General features: G+C 38.0%; 1 protein-coding gene across 2 annotated transcripts in view; it reads right to left on the bottom strand.

Annotated features, from left to right (window-relative positions):
• The window catches only part of GLRA2 (glycine receptor, alpha 2), a 133,615-nt gene that overhangs the window by 86,201 nt on the left and 22,555 nt on the right, over positions 1–24,859 (bottom strand). For both annotated transcript variants that reach the window (XM_009873856.1, XM_009873857.1), the window contains exons 4-7: positions 18,042–18,265; positions 4,791–4,873; positions 3,900–4,037; positions 999–1,213 (exon numbers count right to left, since the gene is read on the bottom strand). In XM_009873856.1, coding sequence (XP_009872158.1) covers positions 999–1,213; positions 3,900–4,037; positions 4,791–4,873; positions 18,042–18,265 — 660 coding nt within the window. The remainder of the gene's footprint in view (positions 1–998; positions 1,214–3,899; positions 4,038–4,790; positions 4,874–18,041; positions 18,266–24,859) is intronic.

The raw sequence follows: 24,859 nt of genomic DNA, 5'->3' as shown, positions 1-24,859 counted from the left end.
CAGGTTTTGAAGTTGCCCTATATACACTCCATTTGAACAAATTACAGAATTTGGGATGACACTAAATGTGATCTGAGGGTAAAGTAGAACAAAATAGAACATGCTTTTTGGAATGGATCATGATCTATGCACTCATTGCTTTTCATTGCTGCTATGATCCCAACTCCTGTGATGCTGAACTGCTGTAAAAAGAATTCTTCAGAGAGTATATTTTGTTACTCCACAGACCACTGTAAACTGACGTACCTCTGACCTGTCTCCTAGAAAACTGTACAAAACCTGAGCATGCACATGAAATTCTGCTGGGAATGTTATTAGCAAAAACATTCAGGCTGTGCCTATGCTGAAAAGAGCTGTCAGCCTGACTAAACAAAGAATCAAGTCTGTAATCTGTAAGGCCACCTGCAGCATCTGGCCTGGATCGAACAGATCACAATATTTAAGTGAGAGGATATTTTTGTGCGAAGACAGGTTGAAGATGTGCAAATGACACTTCATGAGAACATAGACAAATTCTGCAGCAGACATCAACAGTTCCTCAGTGAAAAAGTTATTCAGAGAAAACTTCTAGGAGTATAAATGTTATATATACTCTATATATATTTATGTATATTTATATATCCACTGAACTAAGCATTGTATCTAGAAACATCAAGGAATTTGAAAGTCTAACAGTCCAGAAAAGACGAGACTATGTTTATGAAGTCTATGGTCAGATAGAATGTCCAATTTTTATGAAAGTGGTTTCAGAAATGCAGCCAGATACCTAAATGCTTCAGAAAATCCATACTATCGAACCCTCCAGCCAACATGCAAACCAGCAGAAACCTGCCTTTATTCAAATGCAAGGGTATTGCAACAGTTTAACATCAAGCTGTTACCGTTTTCTAACGTATCCTTATCAGAAGCATATTTATGCAGATCTTTCAGAAACTTTAAAAACCAGTGGAAGTATTTCCTGTTAATAAAAAATCAGTGGTACAAAATTATTTCCTTACTTTTGGTAGGGAAGCTCTTGATCCTGAGCTTTGCGTGGTCATTGTCAAAACTGTAGTGATGCCCAGTGCGACTCTAGCTGGAGCAGCATCCATGTTGATCCAGAAAGAAACCCAGGACAAAATGACAATCAGCAGGCTAGGGATGTACATCTGGATTAAATAGTATCCCATCTGACGCTCCAAATGAAACTTGACTTCGATGCATGTAAACTTTCCTAGAACATGAAATTACTTTCATAAATGCTTTTTGCACATTTTTAGCTGCTTTTCTGAATGTAAGTTAGATGCACGGCCCTTTTTCCTAACCTAACCCTGTAAGCAAGTCCTGATAACATAAATGCAAGTCAGACATTTGTTGCACATGAGCTTGGGGGCCCTGAAGCAGACTCTGCCCAGTCCTTCACATTAACTGAGAAAGCAAGTAGTAGTATGGTTGTTTCACCTCCACAAAATATAACATAAGGTTTCTTCTCTCAAAATCGAATGAGATTTTACTTTAGACAAATACAGTGGTTAGTATTAAAATGGGACAGCATCCTGCTCTTTTAAAGACACGAGATTAAGCAAATACACTTAAACAAACGAATTATGAATTACCAGTTTTACAGTCCCATTGTAGATCACACCCTTACTCATTCTGGGCACATCATTTGCCTATGTCTGTAGATTACATCTCACAGCAGGATCAACTCAAAGTCTACTTTGAATTTTTCTAAAAGTCTAACTCCAGGAAACCCACAATAATCTCTTGTGGGAGGTGAGTGATTCTTCAAACAATGGGCAGTTGCTCCACCAGGGCAGTGAAGGACAGAAGTTTAGGATTGCCTGACAAAGGACATAGTCCTGCTGTAGCAGGGGTATGCAGAGAGCCCTGAGTTGCAACAGCTCAACAGATATTAATCCAGCCCCTCTGTGCTTCTCTCCAAATTGCTGTGGTTTAGACACTGTGAAAGCTCTCACTCAAGGCAGACCAACCCAAGTACATGAAAGTCTGTCGTTCCTGAAGTGTCATGGTAAAGGCTTCAAAGGACCCCTGTGTCAGTTGGTCAAAAACATGATGATACATTGGTCCTCATTCATCCTTTTAGGGGAAATTAGATTTTTTTCTCCTTTTTGTGATGTACACATATTTGTCAGCTAGTCTAGGAAGCTGAACAGCAGGGTGTGAGAGCTGTCACAGCAGAGGCTCTTTGGAAAAGAGAGGATGGGAGAAGAAGTGGATAATATTTTTGGTGGGACAGATGCTCTAAAATGAGTGACTGGACCTGTGACTTTCAAGGCTGACCCTGAGAGGTGCAAGTCAGTGATCCTGATCAGCCTGCCCTTACAGAAGGAGACTCAAAAGGGGTGGGGTGGCCAAATGTGGCAAGGATGGCATGAAAGTAGCCTGGTCTGTTGAATACTGTCCAGATTCATGCTGAACAGCCTGGATAGTGTGGGTGGGAGAAGGCTGGATAATACAGCTTTTATCCAGATTCTAATTTCACACCAAGCCTGAAGGAGAATACTATAGAGAAGACAGCAACATGGGTGCCTGCAGGCAACGTTTTCTTTTGCATGAATAGTGCTCTTCCATTCCCCTTGTCAGACTACACACTTTAAAGTTTTGTTAACTGCATGTAATGGGAATTACTAATTGGTATATTTATCATTCATGGGCAATCTTCCTGGATATGCAAGGAACCTGCCACCTGTGCTCTCCCTTCTCTCCTACTTTCAGCCTTTGACCCTGAAAAGTTGTTAACTGACAGTAAAGTGTTATCTGACAGTTATCTGATTGCAAAATGTTATCTGAACGTAATTAGAAAAGCAGATGAACTCAGTTATCTAGAGTCTGAGTCACATCTTGGGAAATGCTAAACTTTGTAACTGACAAATCACAAACAGGTGAGCTCTGTCTGTTAGAAATAAGTGTGAGAAAATAGGAGAAGTCACAGCAGTCCCTCTTTCCACAGGTCTTGGACTGTACAATCACAAAACTTTCCTTCCTTGGTACTTTAGGCCCCCAAATGAAAAGCTGCTTTTATAAAAATTAAAACCAATAATTTTCTTTTCATAAGAAATTAATGTGACTTTATTTTTGGCAGAAGAAGAATTTGTCATGTTGTGTTTCACAGAGTGAAACAAATGTATTTGTGCAACCCGATTAGCTCTTATGCTGAAATGATGAAAAAGCTATTTTAGATGAGAGGGATTATATCTAATCCCAGCAAGCACCCAGCAAACTGTTCTTTAAATGCTGTCCCTAATAAATAAACTCCAAGAAAGATTTTAACAGAGTTCTCTCTGCCTTTCAAAGCTAGAGATAGTAAAACCAGCATTCGAAACTTCAAAATATCAAATACAAAAAAAACCATTACAATATTAAACAAACATTTCATTTCCCAACATTTCATGTCCGTACACTATTCAGATCATCAATGAAAGCATTGTCTTTTCAAACACTATATATCATACATTAGACCATACATACATGCTGATGAAAATTTGTCTTCATTGTCAATTTGATATATTGGAGAAATAAATCAAGATTAGAAAAATCAGTACTATAACATGATGAATCAATATTTAAGAAAAGATTCAGTTTATTTAAAAATTTTCATTTTAATGAAATTAAACCAACTAGAATTTTAATGAGATTTTCAAGATTTCAAACTCCTTAATCATTTTAAGGATATTGTAATATGTATACTAGAATATCTTTAATGAAATTACAGGAAATTTGGTAACAAAATCTTTCAAACAGACAAAAACAAAAGGGTGAAAATTTCAATTTTTCCAATTTAGAAAAGTGTGCCTGAATCAAATTTTATTTTTTTCATTGAATGTATCTTTTCCCTTTATAAATTGACAATAGATATCATCAGAGCAATTAATATGAAAAAATAGAATAATGCTCACCAGTGTTGTAATGTTTTGTGCAATAACCAAGTTCTTTATCTTCTTTCAAAATAAACTGTGGCAAGGTTAAACCCTCTGCAACTTGCACAGGTCCATCACTTAGCCACTCAAATATCAGATCATTCATAGTGTAGCCAACTACAACAAGGAAATCAGAGTTTGTTAGACGGTAGGTGACTGGAAAATATTGAAAGGAAATGTTATTGTGTCTGAGCAGGTGGTAGCACACAGGTCATACCCATTCGCTAAGCCCATTCTCCCCTTCACATAAGAAACCCAAGGTGGCTAGTAACTACTAACTATTGAGGAGGATCTCTGGTGCTTACCATTATCTGAGCCACTCTGGTTTTGTCTAATTGTTACCTGGCACAGGTCAAAAAAGTTTCATGGTTGGTGCTTGCAGCTACACAGCATGGATGGGTGTGTGCTGGTACCCAAGTCCATGCTTTGGCCATGTTTATCTTACCAGCATAAGTATACTAATGGGACGTCTGCTTCATGAGATATGTTACTTCCATTTTTCAAAAGACCATAGCATGTCACAATCAGACATAGTAAATTCTTGGCTGTGTACTAATTGCTCTTAATCCATGAGATTTACTCATTTCTCCTGCACGGCATCACTCTGGATATCTCTGGAAGTGATGCAGCTCTGATGGATGAGGTGATGTGCCCCAGGAGGGGGAAAAGGAAGGGAGATGGAAAAGTACAGATAGAGGGGATCCGCACAGTACAGTGATGGACAGTTAAAACAATGTTCCTCCATGATTTTCCCTTACAAAATAGGAATATTGAGTCTCACCACAGAAATATGACAATGTAGATACTATCTAACCATGGCAGATACGGTAGAATCTTGTTCTTTGATAAATAAAGCAACTGGACACTCACAGCTCTCTAGCTGCATTGTACATGTCTGTACATCCATAGGAAAATTCTTCAAGTCCATGGGACAGGACAAGGTTAAAGTAAGCCTAAATTTGGGGGTAAGGGGGAGGGGGAAGGAAAAAAAAAAAAAGCTATTGTTAGAAATCTACAGGTTTTATCCAAAGCCCCATATTTAGAATTTGAAGGATCAAGACCAAATCTTAGAATCTCAGAGGCTGAGTTCACTCTCCCCTCTGAGCTTTTAAGGACATAAGAATTGTGAAGACTTAGTATGTAAGCAAATTGGGCACTCACTACCAGCATCAGTCGAGCAGAATGGAGACAGACAAGACAACATCAGAATAGCAAGAATTTCTCTCCACTAATGTACTGGTGAATGTTTTATGTATAATATTGAACCCAAATAATGCAAAAGCTGAAATAACTGGTCATGGGACACACATTTTTAACCTTTTTTTTTTGGAAAAGCAAAGAAAGGAAAAAACAACGACGTGGTTTTTCTGACAGAGAGTGCTTTTGTTGTTTATGAGGCCCGTATCCAACCCTTCATTCTTACTGCTTAGATGTTAAAAAAAAAGAAAGAAAAAAAAATCAGTAAAAGCTAAAATCACAGAGCATTAAAAGATAAAGAGTGCAGACAGAAGAAAGTAAGCCTAAAGGAACATTATCATACAAACTAAATTTCTCTTTTAATTTTTCAGTTGTTATTGTCCCAGAAAAGCATAATTTTACTTGGATGGGAACATTCTTATTATTTCTTTCTTTCTTCTTTTCTTTTTTTAGCTCATTTTACTTTTTTACATTTGATTGAAATCTGTTTCGAGACTTCTTTTTTGTGTGGGAGAAGAAACCATTTTAAACAAATCAGGATACCAGGATGACATGATTACAAACAAATAGCTGCTTTGAAAAACAGAATAATTGTTAAGATTTTGTTTTAAATCATACAAAAAGAGTACATTTTTATTTCAGATTATATTCAGCACAAAAACACCCTCTGACATACCTCTTCACCCATTTACCATCAAGGACGAGAACGGGATTGTCTGATTTGAAGGTAGACAGAAACATTAACACAGTATAGTGAGGATATTAGCTTAACTATGTCATTGAACCCAAGGGCCAGCTGCTAGCCTTGAAAATATGTTGTTCCACAGACAAATGTGATCTCTATGGAGAAATACTTCACTAAGCTCTGCCTTCCATAGTGATTTTGTTCTTATCACCACATACAAATGATTCAAGCTCTTTCAGTCTATTTAATCACCACGTGAATTTCGGGAGGTGGCCTCTCCAAGCCTTCTAACCTTACTGCCCTGCCATCAAATCACTATGACAAGAAGATGATATTTAGGTAGCTGAGATCAAAGCAGTCTCAGCGTGATCAAAAATCACATTCAACATCACCACTTTTGCGTACTCGTGGGCTACCTTGAGGAAGTCACATTATTTTCCTTTTGGCACAGTCTTCAGTGTGCAAGATGATAATAACAGGATGTTAGAGATTGGTTGCATGTGGCAGTGAAGTTCACTGAGATGAAGAAATGACCCCAGTAGTCCTCTCAACACTGCCACAGTAAATATGCTCCCATTTAACTTTTGGGAGCAAATAGCATAAGCATGTAAAAAAAAATCATCATCTAGAGAAAAAAGTATGTCTAGTAGACATATAAATGTCATTGAAATTCTGTCCTTCACTCATTTAAATATTTTAAGTGCACTGCAAATGCTAACTAGTCTCATTTTTACTAGGTAATTTCCTGCATTAAAGATTGAGCTAATTAAATTGCTAATCCCCCGTATTAATAAAAGACTGCTTCTGCCTTTTTCCTGAAATGTTGCTGTATCAAACACTCTCCTTTCTTTTCAATCATCTTCTAAATATGGCTTAGATGTTTTAAGTTCATTTCAAACATATCTTTATGCAAATGTAGTCTTTTTAAACATATCATTTGTTTGTATTCATTGAAGTAAGCATGGCCTCTCACACCTTCATCTCTTTCTACTCCACAAAAAACCCTCAAGGAATTTTGAAGTTTGACTATATGCATAGGCGAGGAGGGTCTCTTTTTAGCCTGATACCAGATTCATGAGAAAGTGAATACATCCTGTTGCAGCTTTCAAGCCTCACAGGGAAAAAAATATATCCACTGATACTAGGTAGATATTTCAATTTTTTTTTTCTGGAGGTGAGCTGAGAAAGTGTTCATTATTTAAGTTCACACAAAGGCTGACAACTCTTCTTTCCCTTCCTAACCAATGATGTCTTTCATGAAGACTAAACTGCTCTCTGCTTACTGTGACAAATGGAAAATAATTTCTGATTCTGTCTTGATAAGGCTAGCTTGAGAGATCATGCTTTTATAGCTTCACCTCTACTTGTTGTTCATCTCAGCAGCAAGACATTCATAGTTAATATCTTTGCCTCTGTAACTAGTAGGAGTATTGCATATGTTGAACCCAGTTCTTATTGCCCAGTATTGCCCACAGATCCATTGATTTTCAACAAAATTACTACATGCTAAATGGAGTCAGCTACTGGAGTAGCTGAAGCAGCTCCCTGAAGTTTATAATAGTCCATTTTATACCAGCTGGCTCTGTTTCAGTAAAAGGATGATCCAGCAAGTTTTTTCAAACCTAAGTGCCATGTCACTGCTTGTATACTAACATTAATATGGAAACGGGATAAGAAATAGAAAGTGTTAGGCAGATATAGCTACCCACATTGCCTAAAATAACAGTGTCATTGACAGAAAATATTTCAGAAAAATTAATTATCTCACACTTGGCAAATGCAGGAAGGGCTCCTGGAGATTTGGTGCAAAGTGCAAGTTTAACTGGCAATTACATTGATGAATACTTTAATCGTTAATAAACTAGAATAAACTGCTATAGAACAATTATTTTATTTTTCAGGCACCCTGCCACCAAGGCATCTGAGATGTGTAAACAACAGATTTGGTGGCTTAGCACCATAAAACACTGAGGTGTTTCATGAACAATCTGTAAAGTCAAAAGGAGAAGAAACTGACCAAAGACTTGATTTTGTCTTGAGTTACCTTAGCACTCTTTACCCTCTGTTAGCCAGGCTCAGGTTGCACAGCTTGCTCAGGGAGAGCTCTGGGGTTGAGCATGTTATATTTTCCAGCTGAGCCGAAAAGGGCCATGCAGGAGCAGGAGAGAGTCACGTTTCCCTTGCTCCAGCATATCAGGCATACTGCCAGGGCCAGCAAGCCACTCTGGAGGAGAGGCAAATTTGTTCTTTTCTTTCCCTCCCTGCTCCTTTGCCTATCACACAGCCAGGGAAGAATCAAGCCCCGGAACAGTGCAAATAGAGTCAAGCCCTGCAAACAGAGCAGCACTGTGATAAAAATAATAAAAAAAAGACATCAATAATATTTCTTAGCAATGCTGAGGCAGAGGCAAGGCTCTAATCCAAATACTCCAGGGCAGCATTGACTGTCTTAAACCCTGGACCCTCTTCCCAAGGATTCCCTCAAACACTTAGGCAAATCCTTCTAAGCAGCGTCTGCTGATAATATAAATGCCTTCAAAACACAGTGGACACTGCTGAGATTTCTTTACCTGGCATTTAATTCAACGCCTCCACCCCCACCCTGCCTTTTTTTATCCCCTAGTGTGACCAGAATCTTGTGTCTTGAGAAATCTTTCAAACTGGAGCTGTGAGCCTGTCTCTCTTCCCACCCTAGCTTAACATCTTTAATTTCTGGTCACCTCAGAACTCCTCCCTACAGCATCGTTCAGAGGTCTGCATTTCCCACTTCTGCAGGTAGGCAGGAAGGCAAAAGTCCTGCAAGTCGTGTCCTCCTTTGTTGCAGAAGCCAGAACATGACACCCCCTGGGGAAAATATAAATAGCCTAACAATACGTTATTAATCACAAAACCTTCATGCTGGTTTTCTTTAACACCTGAACATGCTGGTTTGCAAGGTAGGTGTTTTCTTCAGGTGGGAGCGGACATGCCCTGAGGCAGGGCAGCAGCAGAGCTCGGAACCCGCAGTCCCACTGCCCTATACACAGCTGTTGCAGCCAGTCACCAGCTACTGAGGAGAAGCCCACAGAGAGGGGTGACACACATTTAAGGGAGCTCAGTTATTTATGTGCAGTGCGACCAAGTCCTGAGCTCAGTGGTGGGGCCGAAACACCGCTCCGTACTCATCCTTCCTTTTTTTGTCCTTTCTCTAGCCCTGGACATACTTCCCCCCCCTCCGCCTATGACTTCCCATCTATGCTACATCTCTCACAAAGACCCAGAGACCAGCTTCTTTCTTTTGCATTTCAGTCTGCTCCTTGTAGCCTTTTCCCCTCCCTTTTCTCTTGCCTAGTTCCTGCCACCACGACCACCCTAGTCAGCTCTTTGACACCTAATCCCCAAAGCAGCAGCATCAGTGGAGGATAAGGTCCTTTAACACACACACACACATACACATACAAAAAAAATCAATAGGAGTTTAATCTTTGTAAACAGATCATTCTCGAGATGATCTTCAATCTCATTCTTCTCTTCGAGGTTTTGAATGCTGATGCTCATCAGCATCATACCACTTCCCTGAAAATCTCACAATGCTTCAGATTACTACACATACAGTCTGCATGGTCTGCAACACAAAACTGAGGAACTGCTAGTATTGTACTAAGCTCCTAGAGAATTGAGTTTACACATTACATAACCCAAGAATTTTTTAAATATATTTAAGAGAATATCTAATTTTAACTGGGATTTAATATATTGCCTAATCTGCAGCAACCATTAAAGTATATTCTAACCCACTTTGCCCCTGCAAGCAGCTATCACTCTTTAGTCTGATGTGTTATCACTCACCCAAGACCTCTCTTGATCTAAAGATATAACTCTTGCCCCAGAGGAGGACATAGATCTCACAAAAGAACAGCCCCGTGGACCACAATACGAGGCATCTAACAACAGTGGAATGTAATTTTCATTAATTACCTTGCAAGAGCGGAGGTTTGTGAGCAGGCTACAGCCTCCTCACAGCATGTTTTCTAATGTTAAATAATTAGGGTCAGTTTTACTAAGTACAAAAATACTGTTGGGAATTTGAACAGTCCTGAAGATAAGAATACAAGTCCCTTCTGTCTCAAAAAAAAAGGCAGGATTATCTCCTTAAGAGCATGAAAAGCAACAAATTCCTCACTATGAGTGGACATGGTATCAAAAATAACATTTTGTTTCTATTTTTATCCCTTCACTCTTTCACACTACACCTACCTGCATCTCAGCTGTTGAGACAAGAGACTTCACAATCTAGGATTTTACACTGCAAATTCCAGAACACGAGTAGTACATGTACGGTCACTGCTAACATTGGCTATGTGCTGTTTCTATGAAAACTGTTGTACCTGTTCAAAGTCCACAGTGTTGTGTTTAGTGAGACAAGTGGGATTATTGTTTTTTCAGTATTTTCAGTTGTAAAGATGCTACCAAAAATTGCAAGATTTCTGATACTTTTCTTAAAGTTCCAAGCTAACAATAAAGGTAAAAATATTTGTAGTGGTACATTTTTCTTAGGAAGATTAAATTCCTGATCCTTATAGCTCCTGAAATAATATTAAAATATTACCTAAGCACAAACAGACAAAGTTCCCCATTAAATTGGCAGGGGAGATGGAGTTGCACAGCAACCATGACAGCATCGCATGACACGGGAACAAATGCCATTCAGGCTAGTGGCTCTGAAACACAGAAGAGAATATAAAATCTCCCTATATTCCTCCCAGCCCCTTCTCTTGGGTGATCTGTACCTAAAAGAAGGGCACACACACTGTTCATATATCAAAAGACCAAAAAAAACACATTAACTCCCAGTGACATTCTTCTTTTAAAGGGCTTTTCATTTTGTAGTCCATCTCATTATTTTTTCAGAGACCTAACTCATCATTTTGGATGTCAATTCTGGCAATTTTCACGATCTACAGGCTTTGTCCTGTTAAATAAAATAGTTGCTTTTTTCCCTTATTTTTGAAGAGTCCTGGAATTCCTCTCTAGTATTTATCATGTTCTGCAGCTTCATTTCTGCCAGATGGGAATAGGCTGAAGTCAAGGAGATGTGGAGCCCTCTCTGCTATGGCAAAACACGAGACGTAGGCTGGAGTTTCACGTACTGCTGTTTACGAGCATTTGTTCTCCCTCCCTCTAGCGCTTTCCTTTGCTTCTTGTGCTGCTCAGGGGCTGGCATGGAGCAGGGTGGTAGATTTCTCATTACAGGCACCCCACTTCTCATTGTAATGCAATCATTGACTGTAGACACAAAATGCCAGCACACGAGCTGCCAGCAAATGATTTTCCAATTATTTCTCAAGCAAATCTATGAAATTAAATTCAAGTGTGACCTCAAGTAACAGCTAAATTCTATAACCACCTGTTTCCTTTCCAGGAAGAACAGTATTTCATCTCTCCTTTCTCATCTCCTATCCTAATTTTCCTGCAGCATGTGTTTAGTAGGGTATTGCTTTCCTTCTGGCATGGTGATATTTCTGTTCTATGCCATATATTGCAATGCAGTTGCCAAAAGACCTTCATCCCTGGGAGCATGTTCCAGGAATTTATGGGGTTTTGTACCATTTAGAAAGGACTCCCATCTAATCTTTAACTGCTCAAGTGCAAGTTCAATAGGTACATGGAGTGATTGGTCACTAGCAATCAGAGACAGGCCATGACCCACGTGGAATGCAGACACATAGACATGTGTCTTGGCTGTGGAACTATCCAGATGTAACCACCTGCCAATATTTTTTGATCCCGTCATTCAAGAACAACTTTATGTGTAGGAACTGGTCTCCAGCAGCATTTCTCACTTTTTTACTTAGAACAAAGAGAAACTATTCCACTTTTTATTTGAGACACGGGAATATAGGGCTATGGAAATGATATCTTGGGCCATTGAAAAAGGTCATCTACCATCACACATGGTCATATCATCTAATACCTTTCAGAAATGATCAAGGTTCATTTAGATGTATCCAGCCTCCCATTTCTGTTGGAAAACTGTTCTAAGAATTCAAGGTGTATATGGCTGCAAACTTTATAACTTTCACTTTGAGCTTACTTATAGTCATTTCAGAGCCATTTGTTCTCCTGGCAGCATTGTCCTTCAGTCTAAGTAGCTCTTCAGTTGTGTTTGTATTTGCCTCACCTCCAGTGGTCTTGTGCGTTTGCTGGAGACATGCACAGAATTAGAGGAAGAAGTGAGGTAGTATATGTTCAGATATAATGTCCATATCCCTGCTTTGCTTCAAATGCCTTATGAAGAGAAGAAAAAGAAACTAATTTTGTGCCATTAAAATGTAAATTATTCTTTCCTTAAGGGGATGATCAATGGGGTTTTGACAATAGCTGTGCTAGTTGCATAACAATGTAGCCGCATTAGGCTTTATTATTTATTTAGTAGGTTTTATTACTTGTTATGCAAAACAAGTGCTTTAGATACAACAGAAGAATAAAAGTATTGGAAACTAAGGGCTAGATCCTCAGTCTCAATTTGTAGATTGGGAGGGAATGAGAAAGGAGTGGGTGATGGAAGAATGCAGTTAAGAGTGTCAGGGAACCATCCCAAAGGATGAGAAGAATCTCAGGTGATTTAATTGAAAGTTGCAGAAAGTAAGGGGAGTGGGGCGGGAAGGAGAGACAGGAATAATGGCAAGAAGGAAAGAAAAAAAAAGACAGGTGAAAATTGGGCAGCTAATGATAATCCAAGGGCATTAGGTTCAGTCATAACGAGAACAGCTACTTGCCCCACAAAAGGCTGCAACTTTTTAGCCTCTGAAAGGGTTGTTACTATTGTAATTGTGCCCATGGGAAGAAAAAAATGTCAAATTCACTGGATTCACATAGCACACAGACACAATTTAGGAAGTCACCGTGTCCCAGTAACATTGTGCAGTTTAATAAAGTTTAGAGATTCTAGCACTATTTATAGTCTGTAAGGCTTCTGCCTACAATATACAGTGGCTGTCAAACACCAAACTTCTTTAGATATGCGCTCCATTTCAGCTAACAGCTCTGTATTGATTATTCTTCAATGTTTTGGCTTGTTTTGATTTTAGGAAAGTTACATTGAGTTATATGAAGACATTTTATGGTTTTGGAAAGTTAGGGCACTGAGCATGAGACAGTGCACAGTTTTGCCAAAGGGAGAACTAAATAATTTTCTATGGAAATATTCCTGTACTGACTGAGATTAACTTCCAAGGGAAAGTACCCACTTTGTCAGTATCAGTATTATTCTAATAGGAACTGAGGTAATAAATGTGATTGGGTGAGGTCAGAGAGGGGTTCCTACATAGTAAACAGCCATGTCAATCATGATAACAGTCTCTCTGCTCCCCTCTCTGCTAATCTGTCACATGGAAAGACAATGCTGCTAGTAAAGTCCAAATCCTCTTAAATCTCAACAGTAGATTGTAAAATAAAATTGAAGTCATCAAATTAAAGTGCAGAGTGAGCACGTCTACAGGTCTACAGCGCAGAGCTGTGGAACGTAACATTTCCTACTATTGTGTTAGGCTAGGCTCTGCTGTGCCATGGATGATTTACACACAATGACCTCATCAGGCGTAAATGGATTTTCATCATCATATAACTGATAAGGTCTGTAAACTACAATTGTTTGGGAAAACCTGCACCCGACTTTACTGTAATATGCCAACGTATTCTGCAGTAGCCATGGAAAACATCTAAGATCTGATCTTATTTAAAAAATCCCAAACTATTTCAGAGGGTCAGTGGACTTCTTGCCCCATCAATAGTCTATTGCAGAGGGACTAACAGTGTCACCTGTGTATTTCCTTAATCTGCTTTGTATTCCTCTCCCCTAGGGCAAAGAACACAAATACAGAGGAGACTACAAAACACAGAAGTTTCACACAGAAAAGCTGAAATACAAAAGTGCTAAGGACTACTCCTGATGATTTACATGAGGGACATACTCTTAATATAACCCAAAATATTGCACGGGGCAGTGGAGGTACAGCGGGGAGTTAACTTGGTGCTTTGTCACTCGGCTCTGTGGCCACACTAGGAGGAGATGATTTTGGAAACTCCTGAGTAAGACAGCTGGCACAAGTGACAGCATTGCAACTAAAAGTGCTGTTTTCACAGCTACTTCTCTTTAGTTACATAAGCAGGCAAGGCCTTTTGGATGTGACAATCCATCCTGTCAGCTATTTGTTGCTGAATACAGGGGCTAGTAATCACCCCCAGAACAGCCGCACAGAGAGAGCAATCCAATAGTTTGGATTTTCTCTGTTTCGTGGGTGCCCCAGCAGCACAGTACTGATCTCTCATGGACACTCTGCCTTCATCTGTAATAACACTTAACAATTAAATCTAGGTCAAGAGTTGAAACAACAAGAACTAATTGTCTATATAACTGTACCATTTCTTGAACTGTGATGATAAACAAAGACAAAAAAACCCCAGATGTTTTGAAAGACTTCAGGAAACTCTTCCTAGGTATTTCATTACTCTTCGAAGAGGAATGGAAATTTAATTTGTGAATTTGCACAAATCTCCTCCCTAGAATTACAAGTGGTTCTCTTGTCAAATTATGCAACACCTTCTAAAATCTTTACATATTTTAAAAATATGGATTAATCTGCTTTGTAACTCTTTCTGCCTAAATGCACTGGCACTATGTTTTAGAGCACAGTGCCACAACCTTATCAGGCAATTGGGAGTGTTTTATGGAGGAGCAAGTAAACCAAAATGTTACAGCACCTTTACCTTCCTGACCAATATATTGTAAATTCAGTGTCATGGATCAATATTACAATTGAGTTATATCACTTTCTGCATCAAAGTCATATGACTGAGATGCACTGAAAATATTAAAAGAAGAAGGACAAAATTAATGCAGAAACCCCTCCCTACCCCCAAACCTTAAACAAAACCATTCCACTTTCTACCACCCTGCTAAAATAAGCTTTTTGACAGATGCTAATATTCTGAGCTGGCTGGCAGCCTGAAATGAGCTTGTGGGAATCAGGTAGGGGTGGCTTAGAGAGAACACAAGCCTCCTGTGAGGTTATTTAATGTTTTCCTGATGTCTCGGGTGCCCATAATTGGTCATTGAAGATAAAATCCTTGCCCACAGAACACAAAATCCGTGCAGCAGTGTCCACAACGCAAAATCTAGGGGTCATAGACAATGTGAGTGCAAGGAACAGGATTCTGGGTATCACTACACAGCACTGCCACCCTTTCCACAAAATGCAATCCATGAAGAGATCATTCAAGGGTTGGGAGCAGATGAGTCACAGGCATCTATGGGTTAGCATTATGTAGGTTCTGATTTTAAGTCTTGTTGTTTTTTCAGCATACAAAATATACACAAGCTATTTTTATTGAATGCTGCTATAACAAACACCTCTTGCTGACTGCTCTCTGCAGAGGGCTTTAAAACAAACTGGTTTGCAGCTTTAAGAGTGCAACTGAGACTGATCTTGACTAAAGCGCAGTTGTTCGCTGAATATAACTTTGCTGTAACTGCTGACTTCTCAAAATACATGCACCTCTAAGAGCTGTTGTTATATTTCTAGCGGCAATAGCATATATTTGCAGTACTGCGTAGTGCTGGGTTCCCTCCACAATGTTCTCATTCTCTCTGCAGTACCAAAATGTTTAGACCAGTCATCCAGAAACAAAAACTCATGCTCTCTATAGCACATATAGCATTCTCTCTGAGATCAAAAGAAATACCAAGGTAGTCATTTAAGCATGCAGCAAATATCTAAAAATAGATTTACTCCTAAACTTATATGATTCATAGGTATTCACATCAACTATCAACAACTCTGGCTTTATTTTCCATTAAAAACTCCCAGAAAATTAAATACAGATCTAGAAGTCTGCAAGCATGAACATTTTAACTGATTATTAGGAGGTGAACTGTGTTCTATGTCATGCCTACCATCACCAGTAAATGCAGGATGGCTTATCGCTCACTGAGAGAAGGATGAAGAGCCCCATGCTTACCACAGGGCAAGCTTATCCCCAGAGCCAAGCACTGCGGTGGAGGTAACAGTGGAGGCCAGAGCCTCGCTGACCCTTCTCTGAGCACCCACACTCTGAGCACTTCTCTGAGCACCCACATCCTACACCAAACCTCTTGTTTTAATAAAACATGGATCACGAGATCTAGTTCCAGGAGACCTTCCAAATTCTTTTCAGAAATGACAGGGTTGGCCTCTCAGAGCACTTAACAGCACAAGCATACCTCCTGCATAGCGTATTTCCATGTTTTCAGTGTGGCATATATGGAAGAGGAATATCACTGTCTCATAATACACACAACTTGCTTCTGGCCCCTTAATTGCTAGGAGCAGCTCTAAACTCGTTTTATGCAGGGAGCGGTTTATGTTTATGTGAGATTAACTTGACCCTGATTTGATTATGTTCGGAAATATGACAGAACAGCCTACACCACTACTTCTCAGACGTGTTTGTGAAGGGCTTTAAAGATTTACAGCACACTAAATGCAAAATCTTGAACATTGTGATGTCAGGCACAGTGCTATTGGTGCAGTAGTGAAAATGGTAGCATTGTAACATTCTCAGTGTACTGAAACCAATCACTAAAATACTCTGTTTATTTCTGCATAGCACCATTAAAAGCAACTGGCAACACACAGATGCATTCAGTCTAGTATCTAGAGAATAAAGACAAGTTTTTCTAATTACTTTTGACTTCAACTTTCTGTACTCTGCAAAGTTTTCTTCACTGTGAAGTACTGAAAAATAATACATCAAGTTAGAGGCACCAGGTAAGCCTCTGTTACAGCTATATGGTACAGATGAGAATCAAAGAGTTTTGCTTAGTACTCCATCGGAATTCTGCTTACTCTGCTTCAGGTTAATTTGCATTTAGATGTGGGAATTTTACAAACGAGATATGACAGTTCAAAATATTATTTCTCCCACATGGAAAAATGTCAGGAAAAGTATCCATCTGCATTCAGAACTGCACCCGACTCCTCCGTTGCCTCTAATAAGACAGTGTCTGATTTCATTCAGACAAACAGATGCATTCATTTCTTTCCCAGGATGAAAGAAGAAATATTTGTAAGTGACAGCATATTTATCACTCTGCTAGTGCTAGTTTCATCTTTATATCCTTCTCAAACCGTTCAGGTACATCAGTTTGAAACCTTGCTCAATAAACATTTACTTTCCACCGCGCTTTATACATCTAAACATTTCTGGGGTCTTATCAATAATTAATCAAGTGGAGGAAGTGTCACATTACCTTCTATTTACTTAGTATCCTGTAGAACACAGCTTCCCTGAGCCCAGTTCAATAATAATTCCTTAATGAAAATGCAGGTCACAAAAAGCATACCCAGTCAGAAACAACTGCTTTTTATACTAATCTGCCTTACAGATGAGTAAATTCACTAAACAATTTGTTAAACAAATACTACCATGTTTACTTTCTACAATGCAAGAAAGGCAAAAGCTGAGAAGCATTCCCAGGAACAAATAAATCACAATAATTATCCTTTTTTAAACAATCATAAAAGCAATAATACAGTGTTTTTGCATCTTTTACTGCCTACATTAAGCAACTAATGGTGCACAGGGAGCTGAATATCAAATAAATACTGCAGATTATGTGCTGCTGTTTATGCCTGTGCAATACAATTCTGATTCTCTGTGTATGTCCCATTTCATCAATCATATCAAATCCAGTCACGACACACACTTCAACGTCCTTAGTGTGAAAAAATTTTTTCATAATTTCAGTTATTTTTGAGTGTGAATAGATACATCTGATTACCAGTGACTTGCATATCAAGATTTATTGCATTTTGAGCATGTTTTTACTGAAGGTGTTGAGCAGTCATTTAAAATACTCTTCCCCTTTACTGTTTAACTGCAACACACAAACTACTGAGGAGTTGATTTCCTCTCTTTGTAAAAGGAGTGACTTGAGGTAATGCTAATGGAGATTATTGAGGCGGACCATTAAATTTTTAGGCAGCCTCAAGTTTCCAACAAGACTAAGAAGTGCCACTTACAGACTATCTTGTGTAAAGTAAAAGTTCAGCAAAAGAACATTCTACCCTGCCATGATTAAGTCTCATTTCCATTGTACAATTGGACAATAGAAGATTAATATGTACATTATGTTCTGTAAGCATAGTTACATCCAGAAAAACAGGGTCTGAGGACAAAGAAGGGGATGAAGAGAGAAAAGAAATAGTTAACTGGTTTACCTGATGCTGTACAACACTTTCCCCGTTTTAGAAATCCTCAGCAACTTGTTGTCTGTTGTGACATCATGGAAGTTTGCTCCCTTCTCATTGGCAAAGAATAAGTCCGGCTTCCAAATAGAATCCAACATAGAGGGATCCAAATCCAAGGAATCATCGGGATATTCACTGTAAGCCAGACGTGAGTCGTTCCACTGCTGTCTCAAAAAAATATTCACTCTGTAGTCCTACAGAAATGCCATGTGAAAAGATTACTCAGCCACTTACCAAAACTGGAAGCCTACTTTAGCTTTCGTTATGTTCTTAGACTTACTACAGCATCAGCGTTACAGCAAATGTTTATGTTATCCTTTGAACATAAGAGTTGTCACTTGAAAACAAAGCGCTCTAAATGTTGCATCAAACCAAACACAACTGGTACATTTTCCAAATCAAAATTACTTTAATGATGAAAAAAAATATTAACTGCAACCTCCAATATTAAATACAACCTTCTTTCAAACGCTACAGATTAACTCAGAGGTACTTAGAAAGTCAAAAAGCATTGCAGCTAGATGCACACACTTTCAACAAAGATTCTTTAAAACTACTAATTTAAGTAAATTGCTTCCAATATATAAATCGATTCTTTCTAATGTACTCATGAATAGTTGCTAATTCCTGTGAAGCCAGATTTGTACAGAAGAAATTAAATCAGCACTTTTTATTTAATGTTTATATCCTTTTCCTTTCTACCATATGCTTTTCTCTGTATGTTCCTTCATTCACTTCTCCCTCTCTGCATCCCATTAAAATTGTTCTAATTGTATTCTTCTGCTCAGTGCTCTGCTAGTCACAACTGAGAAAGGCACCAATTACTTATAGGTTCATTTAGAACCAACACTAACACTGTGTCAAGAACTGGCTATTACAGGGAAGTGTGAAAAGAGCTTTTAGGATCTAAACTCTCTGGAGGAAATGGAAAGATGCTGCATGCTTCTTCTCCTTATCCTGAATTTCCAAATTCAGCAAGTAAGAGATTCTTCTCCCCTATTTTTCCCTCTCATTATAGCATATTTACCTGAAATTATTACATTTAACTTGTGAACACTTTCTTAGAAATACATCTACTCTTCCTCTAAAAGAAAAATATTTAATAATGTTTGTATCAATTTTATTATCTGAAGGAACATGTTATTAAATATTTCTGCCAACTGTAAAAACACCTCACATTTAGGATTTGCTTTACGACAGCTGCAGTACATTAAAATCACAGCACTGTGTTCTTGACTTGGAAAATGTATGAGCTGACCTGGGTTTAGTAAGGCCACTGAACTACATAGCATAAGGAACTTATCAACCTTGAAATATAAATACTCTCGCTCTGATTAGAGCTGCAGAAAGCAGCTTGCCCAGTGTGCAGACTCTGTGAACAAGCTCCTCCACGCTTCAGCATTTCCCACCCTTTCTTCAGTATGTCGGTGACAAGGTGTGCTGCTGTCCTGACAGAATATTTCTGACATCCCAACTGATGTAGTTTTTGAACTCAATGGGATGATGTTTTCAGTCTCACTAGGAACATGGTTTTTCTTGATTTCTATATCGTTTTCATTTTGTTGTTGAGTAGATGTGAGTCAAAATAGGGATGTCTGTTAGTCAGAGGAGGGCAGACCTGGTACAGGTCTCAGGAATAACACACTTATTAAACATACTTACAAAAGCCTGTTTCTGTTTTTCACAAGCTACTGTACTTTTCATGATGGCGTTGTTTCATACAGTTAAAGATCAAACAGCTACTTGCAACTTATACAGTGTTGTCACAGCTTGTGAGGATATGCTAACGGTAAGCATACTTTCCCTTGTTTCTTGGCCTTAGAAACTGTCTTATAAGTTTATATGGGACAGTTTTAATTATAAATCCAGGAAAACACTTGATTTTCATTCTGTGGGAAAGAAGGCAGGAGCTGTTATCAGCATCTGCTGACAGAATAAAACTGCTAAAACTAGTTGTGCAACTGCCTTTGACTTTGAAATAAGATATATAATGAGGTCCATGGAAAGCAGAGGGTTTTCCCCCCCGTGACATAGAAATCTTAAATAAATCAAATCAGTAAGATGTTTAAAAATATCTAAAAATAAACGAGCTTTCCTGAACATCAGTAGTTGGTGATTTAGATAAGAAAAAACAGTCTGAAAAACCCTTATTCATAGAATAGCATACATACAATGATATATATTATACCAAAAAGCATAAATAATGCAAATAAAATTACACTATCTTTTTCAATATGTACATTCATAAATAGATCAGAGCCACCACAGCAATACGTTTAAAATTGTTTTCTCCCTGCAAGCTTTGTTATTAGAAGCAAAACAGCACTGCAACTTTTGTTTATGTCTGATAGGCTTTGTGTATATATATATATGTATAGATATTTTAGTAAGAAATAAAAATGGAAATACCACATGCACATCACAAAACTATCATTACCTTTTTCTCCTATGCTTGCAGTATAAGCAGTTGAGAAAGATGTGTGTTTATACACTCAGACCTAATCATCTGAAGAATTTTGAATGTACTTTTCCTATGCTAACATTTTAACTATGTTCTGAAAAAAATTCTCCTGAGAACAGTGTCACAACATGCAGCTCAGGCAGACTACAGCGTGTATTTTGCAAGTTCCTGAGAAGTGGGTGGACCGTAGTAATGCACTCCCACATGACAACGAGTACACCTGCTCCACAAATTCTTTCTGACAGCACCGCTGCTCTCAACCAGGAGTGCGGACCTGAAGATTCAATCTCAGTTGAAACACCAATGCCAGTGACAGCTCAAGGCAACTCAGATAAACAATTTTCTTCTGTTCTCAAGCCATAAGATCAGAGTAATACCCATATACTAAAGGAATATTCATCTGATTAGTATTAGTAGATTTATCTGAAGATTTAGGGATTCAATCCACAGATACACTTAGTTTGTGTTATAGGAATCTAGACAGAAATGGTCTTTCAGCAAATCTAGGGCCACCAGTGGCCCTTTCACCTCAGGCACTGCTGTGGCAGGGAGGTGCAGGGAAGCCCCTGAACTGACACCCATATTCCCTTCCAACAGCACTGCTCACCCAGGTGTCAAGCCAGACGTCTGAGACAAACAGCAGATTTAGCTGGTCTTCCATGCACAGGAGTGTGTTGCCAAAGAGACTAGTCTCTCTCTCTCCAAATCTTAAATGTTAACAAAAGTAGTGGTTTAATGACCTATTTCAAGGTCGTGCAACAAAAAACCACTTGTTTACCAATGTACCTAAGCATGAAAGATGCTCCCAATGGCTTCAGTGGGAGTCTCCCATGCAGTTAAATCATGTGAATTAATCAAGATCTAACAAGCTCTTCTGTAACGATGTTTTTTTTTTCCTAACGGGAAGATAATACGCAGTCAGCCACAGCCAAGCTTTTAAAATAAAGGAATGGTGAATTTTTCTGCTAACATAAGTACTCAAAATACAACTGGAGTCTGATGCATTTACCCCAACAGCGAACCTGCTGCATAGTGTCAGTCATTGATTATAGGGCATAACGACAATGATAATGTCCTCACAGTTAGTCATTTCTGTAATTAACAATTAGCTTGTCAATGTGCAAACTGCTTTTAGCTTCTCCTACAGCTGATGGCTAAAAAATCCTGGTCATTAGCAACACTGAACATCTGAATTATTTGGGACTCTGCCCAGCCTGATGTAGATTACTCATCTGTGATACTCAACTGCAGTCATGCTGTACAGTGAATTTTTTCTGCTGAATACTGCATGTGTGAATGCTTCCAGAAATAGATACAGAGCTTACTGGCATAACTGCTTTATTCAGCGAAGTTACTTAGGAATGTCTTTTTCACTTCCTATGAAAGTTAGGACTTAAGTGAAAGACGGGAGAATCAATTAAGAAAAATTTCAACAATTGCATCTTGTCTCTGGCCTTTTTTTTTAACTATCTTTATTTTGGTATAATATATACCATTCTAGTATGGAAGAAAGCACATTTTTTGAGAAAAACAAAACAATTTTAATACTGTCCCATATGTGCATTATAGGGCAAAAACACTAATACATACGCATTTTTCCTACATGTTTGGGAACAAAACTCGTGAAGACTTTATGGAATTCATCTGCTTTAGGAGAACCAGCACAAACTCCTGTTTTATTTCTGAATGGAAGGTTTTAGCTTCTAGAAGAATATGCTGGATTTAAGAGTCGTGCTGGCCTTTCACAGAGGGAGAAATTTCATCCTGGTGTCTGTCCTAATCAGAAACCAGAAGGTACTCCTGCTTATATTATTGAGAACCTGGCTTACTCAGTTTAGTAGGTTTGGGATCATAATTCTGTTTGCCACGTTTATTTCTCCTAGTAAAAGCTTCTCTAAACAATTTTTCATCTCCCAAGTTTCCAATGAGCTGCTGTAGATTATCCAAGTTATATTTTGATGATGCCCCTTCAGAATATATACATGATTTCTCTAAGCATTCCTGTCCTCTGAGTCAGGAGTAACTCGATTGAATTTACATTCCGGGATTTTAAATGAATCTCTTAGTTTTATGTCAAAGCCATTAAGAACATTTTATAGGAAAGAAGGAATCCTAGGAGTCAAACAAAACTCATTGTTTATCACAAGGGATGTCAACATTTTACCACAATTACATCTATTTCGGAAAAGCAAAGTAGATGGAACAGTAATCAATGTCTGCCTCTCAGAGCAATTTTAAAACATCCTAAAACTAGTCACATTAACTGTTAGAGAAGCGACAGCATTAAGAAAATCAGTATCAAACCATCGAACAGCAGCTAAGAGAAATCTTTTCACACTTTCAGCAGATATTATGAATAAAGCAAAATAAGAAAGCCAATAGTTTTTGTCTTCATCTACTTGAATGTTTGGTTGTTTTCAGCAGAATGTGTTAATGAACATTGGAAAGGTGCACATTAACATATTTAATAGAAGGTAAAATGCAATGAGGGGATTTAATCAAAGCAATGAAGGAGTCTAATTAATGCAATCAGCATTAGGTCGTGCAAATATTTTCATTGAATGCCATCTTGTAAAGCCAGTGACGTGCAGGATATTTGCTATTTAATGTTATACTGATGTCTCTACACACTAGGATCAACAGACATGGCTACGTAAAAAAGTTTACATTAATAGCTATATTTCAGAATCCTTTAAATATAGGAAATCAAAGCTTTAAAAAATGAAAATTAAGTCTCTTTATAATTATGTTACATCAAGATTTTTTTCCCCATAATTTTAACTCGATTTTAGTTTTCTTTTATGGTGTTTTAATATATTACAGATGCATACTCTAAAGCTTTAACTTATCTATTTCTTTTATACATCTCTATGTTATAGCTTGTCATTTATAGAAGATTGTTTCTTACACTATTTAAGAAAGCAACCTGCCCTAGCAATAAGTTGTCCTTTATCTCTAGAAAGCATTGTGTTAATTTTTTTTTGGGTGTTAAATAAGTATTTAGAAGCATAAGATTTATGTTCCTACCTTCCCTAGGCACCATTTCCTAAAACAATGGCATGAATTACAATTTAAATTAAATTACATATTTGAATATGAAATAAAATAATAAAGTTGGCTGAAATATCTGCTCTTCATAATGTAAGGATTGCAAAGAGGTATCTATCCCATTTTATAAAAAATATTTTTTTGGTATACATTAAGTCCTTTTGTGGGTAGCAAGTTCATTTTTATTTACCAAGAACTGAGTCCTATGGGTTGCTAAACACCCTTACTCCCTCTGGCTTCAGCAAACACAGAAAGAACTGGACACTGTGTAGGAATCCTCGGAAAATGGAGTTGTGAAAATACACTGTGATTGCTTCAACAGTGTCCATAGTGTCCTAAGACAATGGGAATAACTCTTGCAAAATTACAATGAAGGTGAAAACACCCATCTTTAGTTTATTTTGTGGTAGCTATGAGTTGAAAAGTTCAATGTCAAGCTGGGATTTGTCACTAGGTCCCTTCCAGAATGTGTTTAACCCACTTCTTGTATATAAGCACCTGATAATTATTATGGGGTTATTACATTATCACCAGAAAACCACCAAAAATACCTCTCTGGACTAACTCCAGCAGTCAGGTGTATGTATGCTTGAGTAAATAACTGATCTTTTTTCTTCACTCTTTGTAAAAGAAGATTAAAATCTCAGCATCTTTTTAAATACATGCAGAAAAAGTGGTTTTCATTTTTCTTAGAAAATATTGAATAAAAGAAAATTCAATTCTGGCCTAAGAAAGAAAAAAGTTGGACTAAAATTTGTGTTTTCCACTTTTAATTTGACTTTACTAATCTTAAATTTTGGCAATTTTAGAAAAAAAAATCTTATCCTGAAATGAAAAATTAAACTATATGTTTTTATAGTTATCAAGATTAAAACTGACATTTTCATTTTACCTATTTTTTTTGACTGATGGCGTTCTTTGAATTCAGTCAAAATACACATTTCAGTCAGCCAAGATCCTATCATTTTCTAGTACCAATTTAACTATCAAAATACTCCAGTCTCCTTATAGCTCTATGTTTTAGTCAGTTGACTTGAGTTATGCATTCACTTCAGTTACTGATGTGACTGCAATTCACAGAGATTTAGCTAAGTTAAACAAGACCATCCTGGCAGCTCTGCCAGCATAGTCTGCAGCAGCAGATAATTCAGCATGTGCTGCAAGACCTGCTCAAAATATGGAGCACTTGGCAGGGAGCCTCACAGCTGAACTCCAGCTATTCCTCTGCCTCTTCAGTGCTAATAAAACCTGAGACAGCTGGGTTGTTACACGCACCTGT

This window comes from Apaloderma vittatum, unplaced genomic scaffold, assembly GCF_000703405.1.
Source record: "Apaloderma vittatum isolate BGI_N311 unplaced genomic scaffold, ASM70340v1 scaffold7287, whole genome shotgun sequence".
In the NCBI taxonomy this organism is placed as follows: domain Eukaryota; kingdom Metazoa; phylum Chordata; class Aves; order Trogoniformes; family Trogonidae; genus Apaloderma; species Apaloderma vittatum.
Note: the sequence above shows the minus strand (reverse complement) of the source record. Positions and strands in the feature narration are given on the sequence as shown.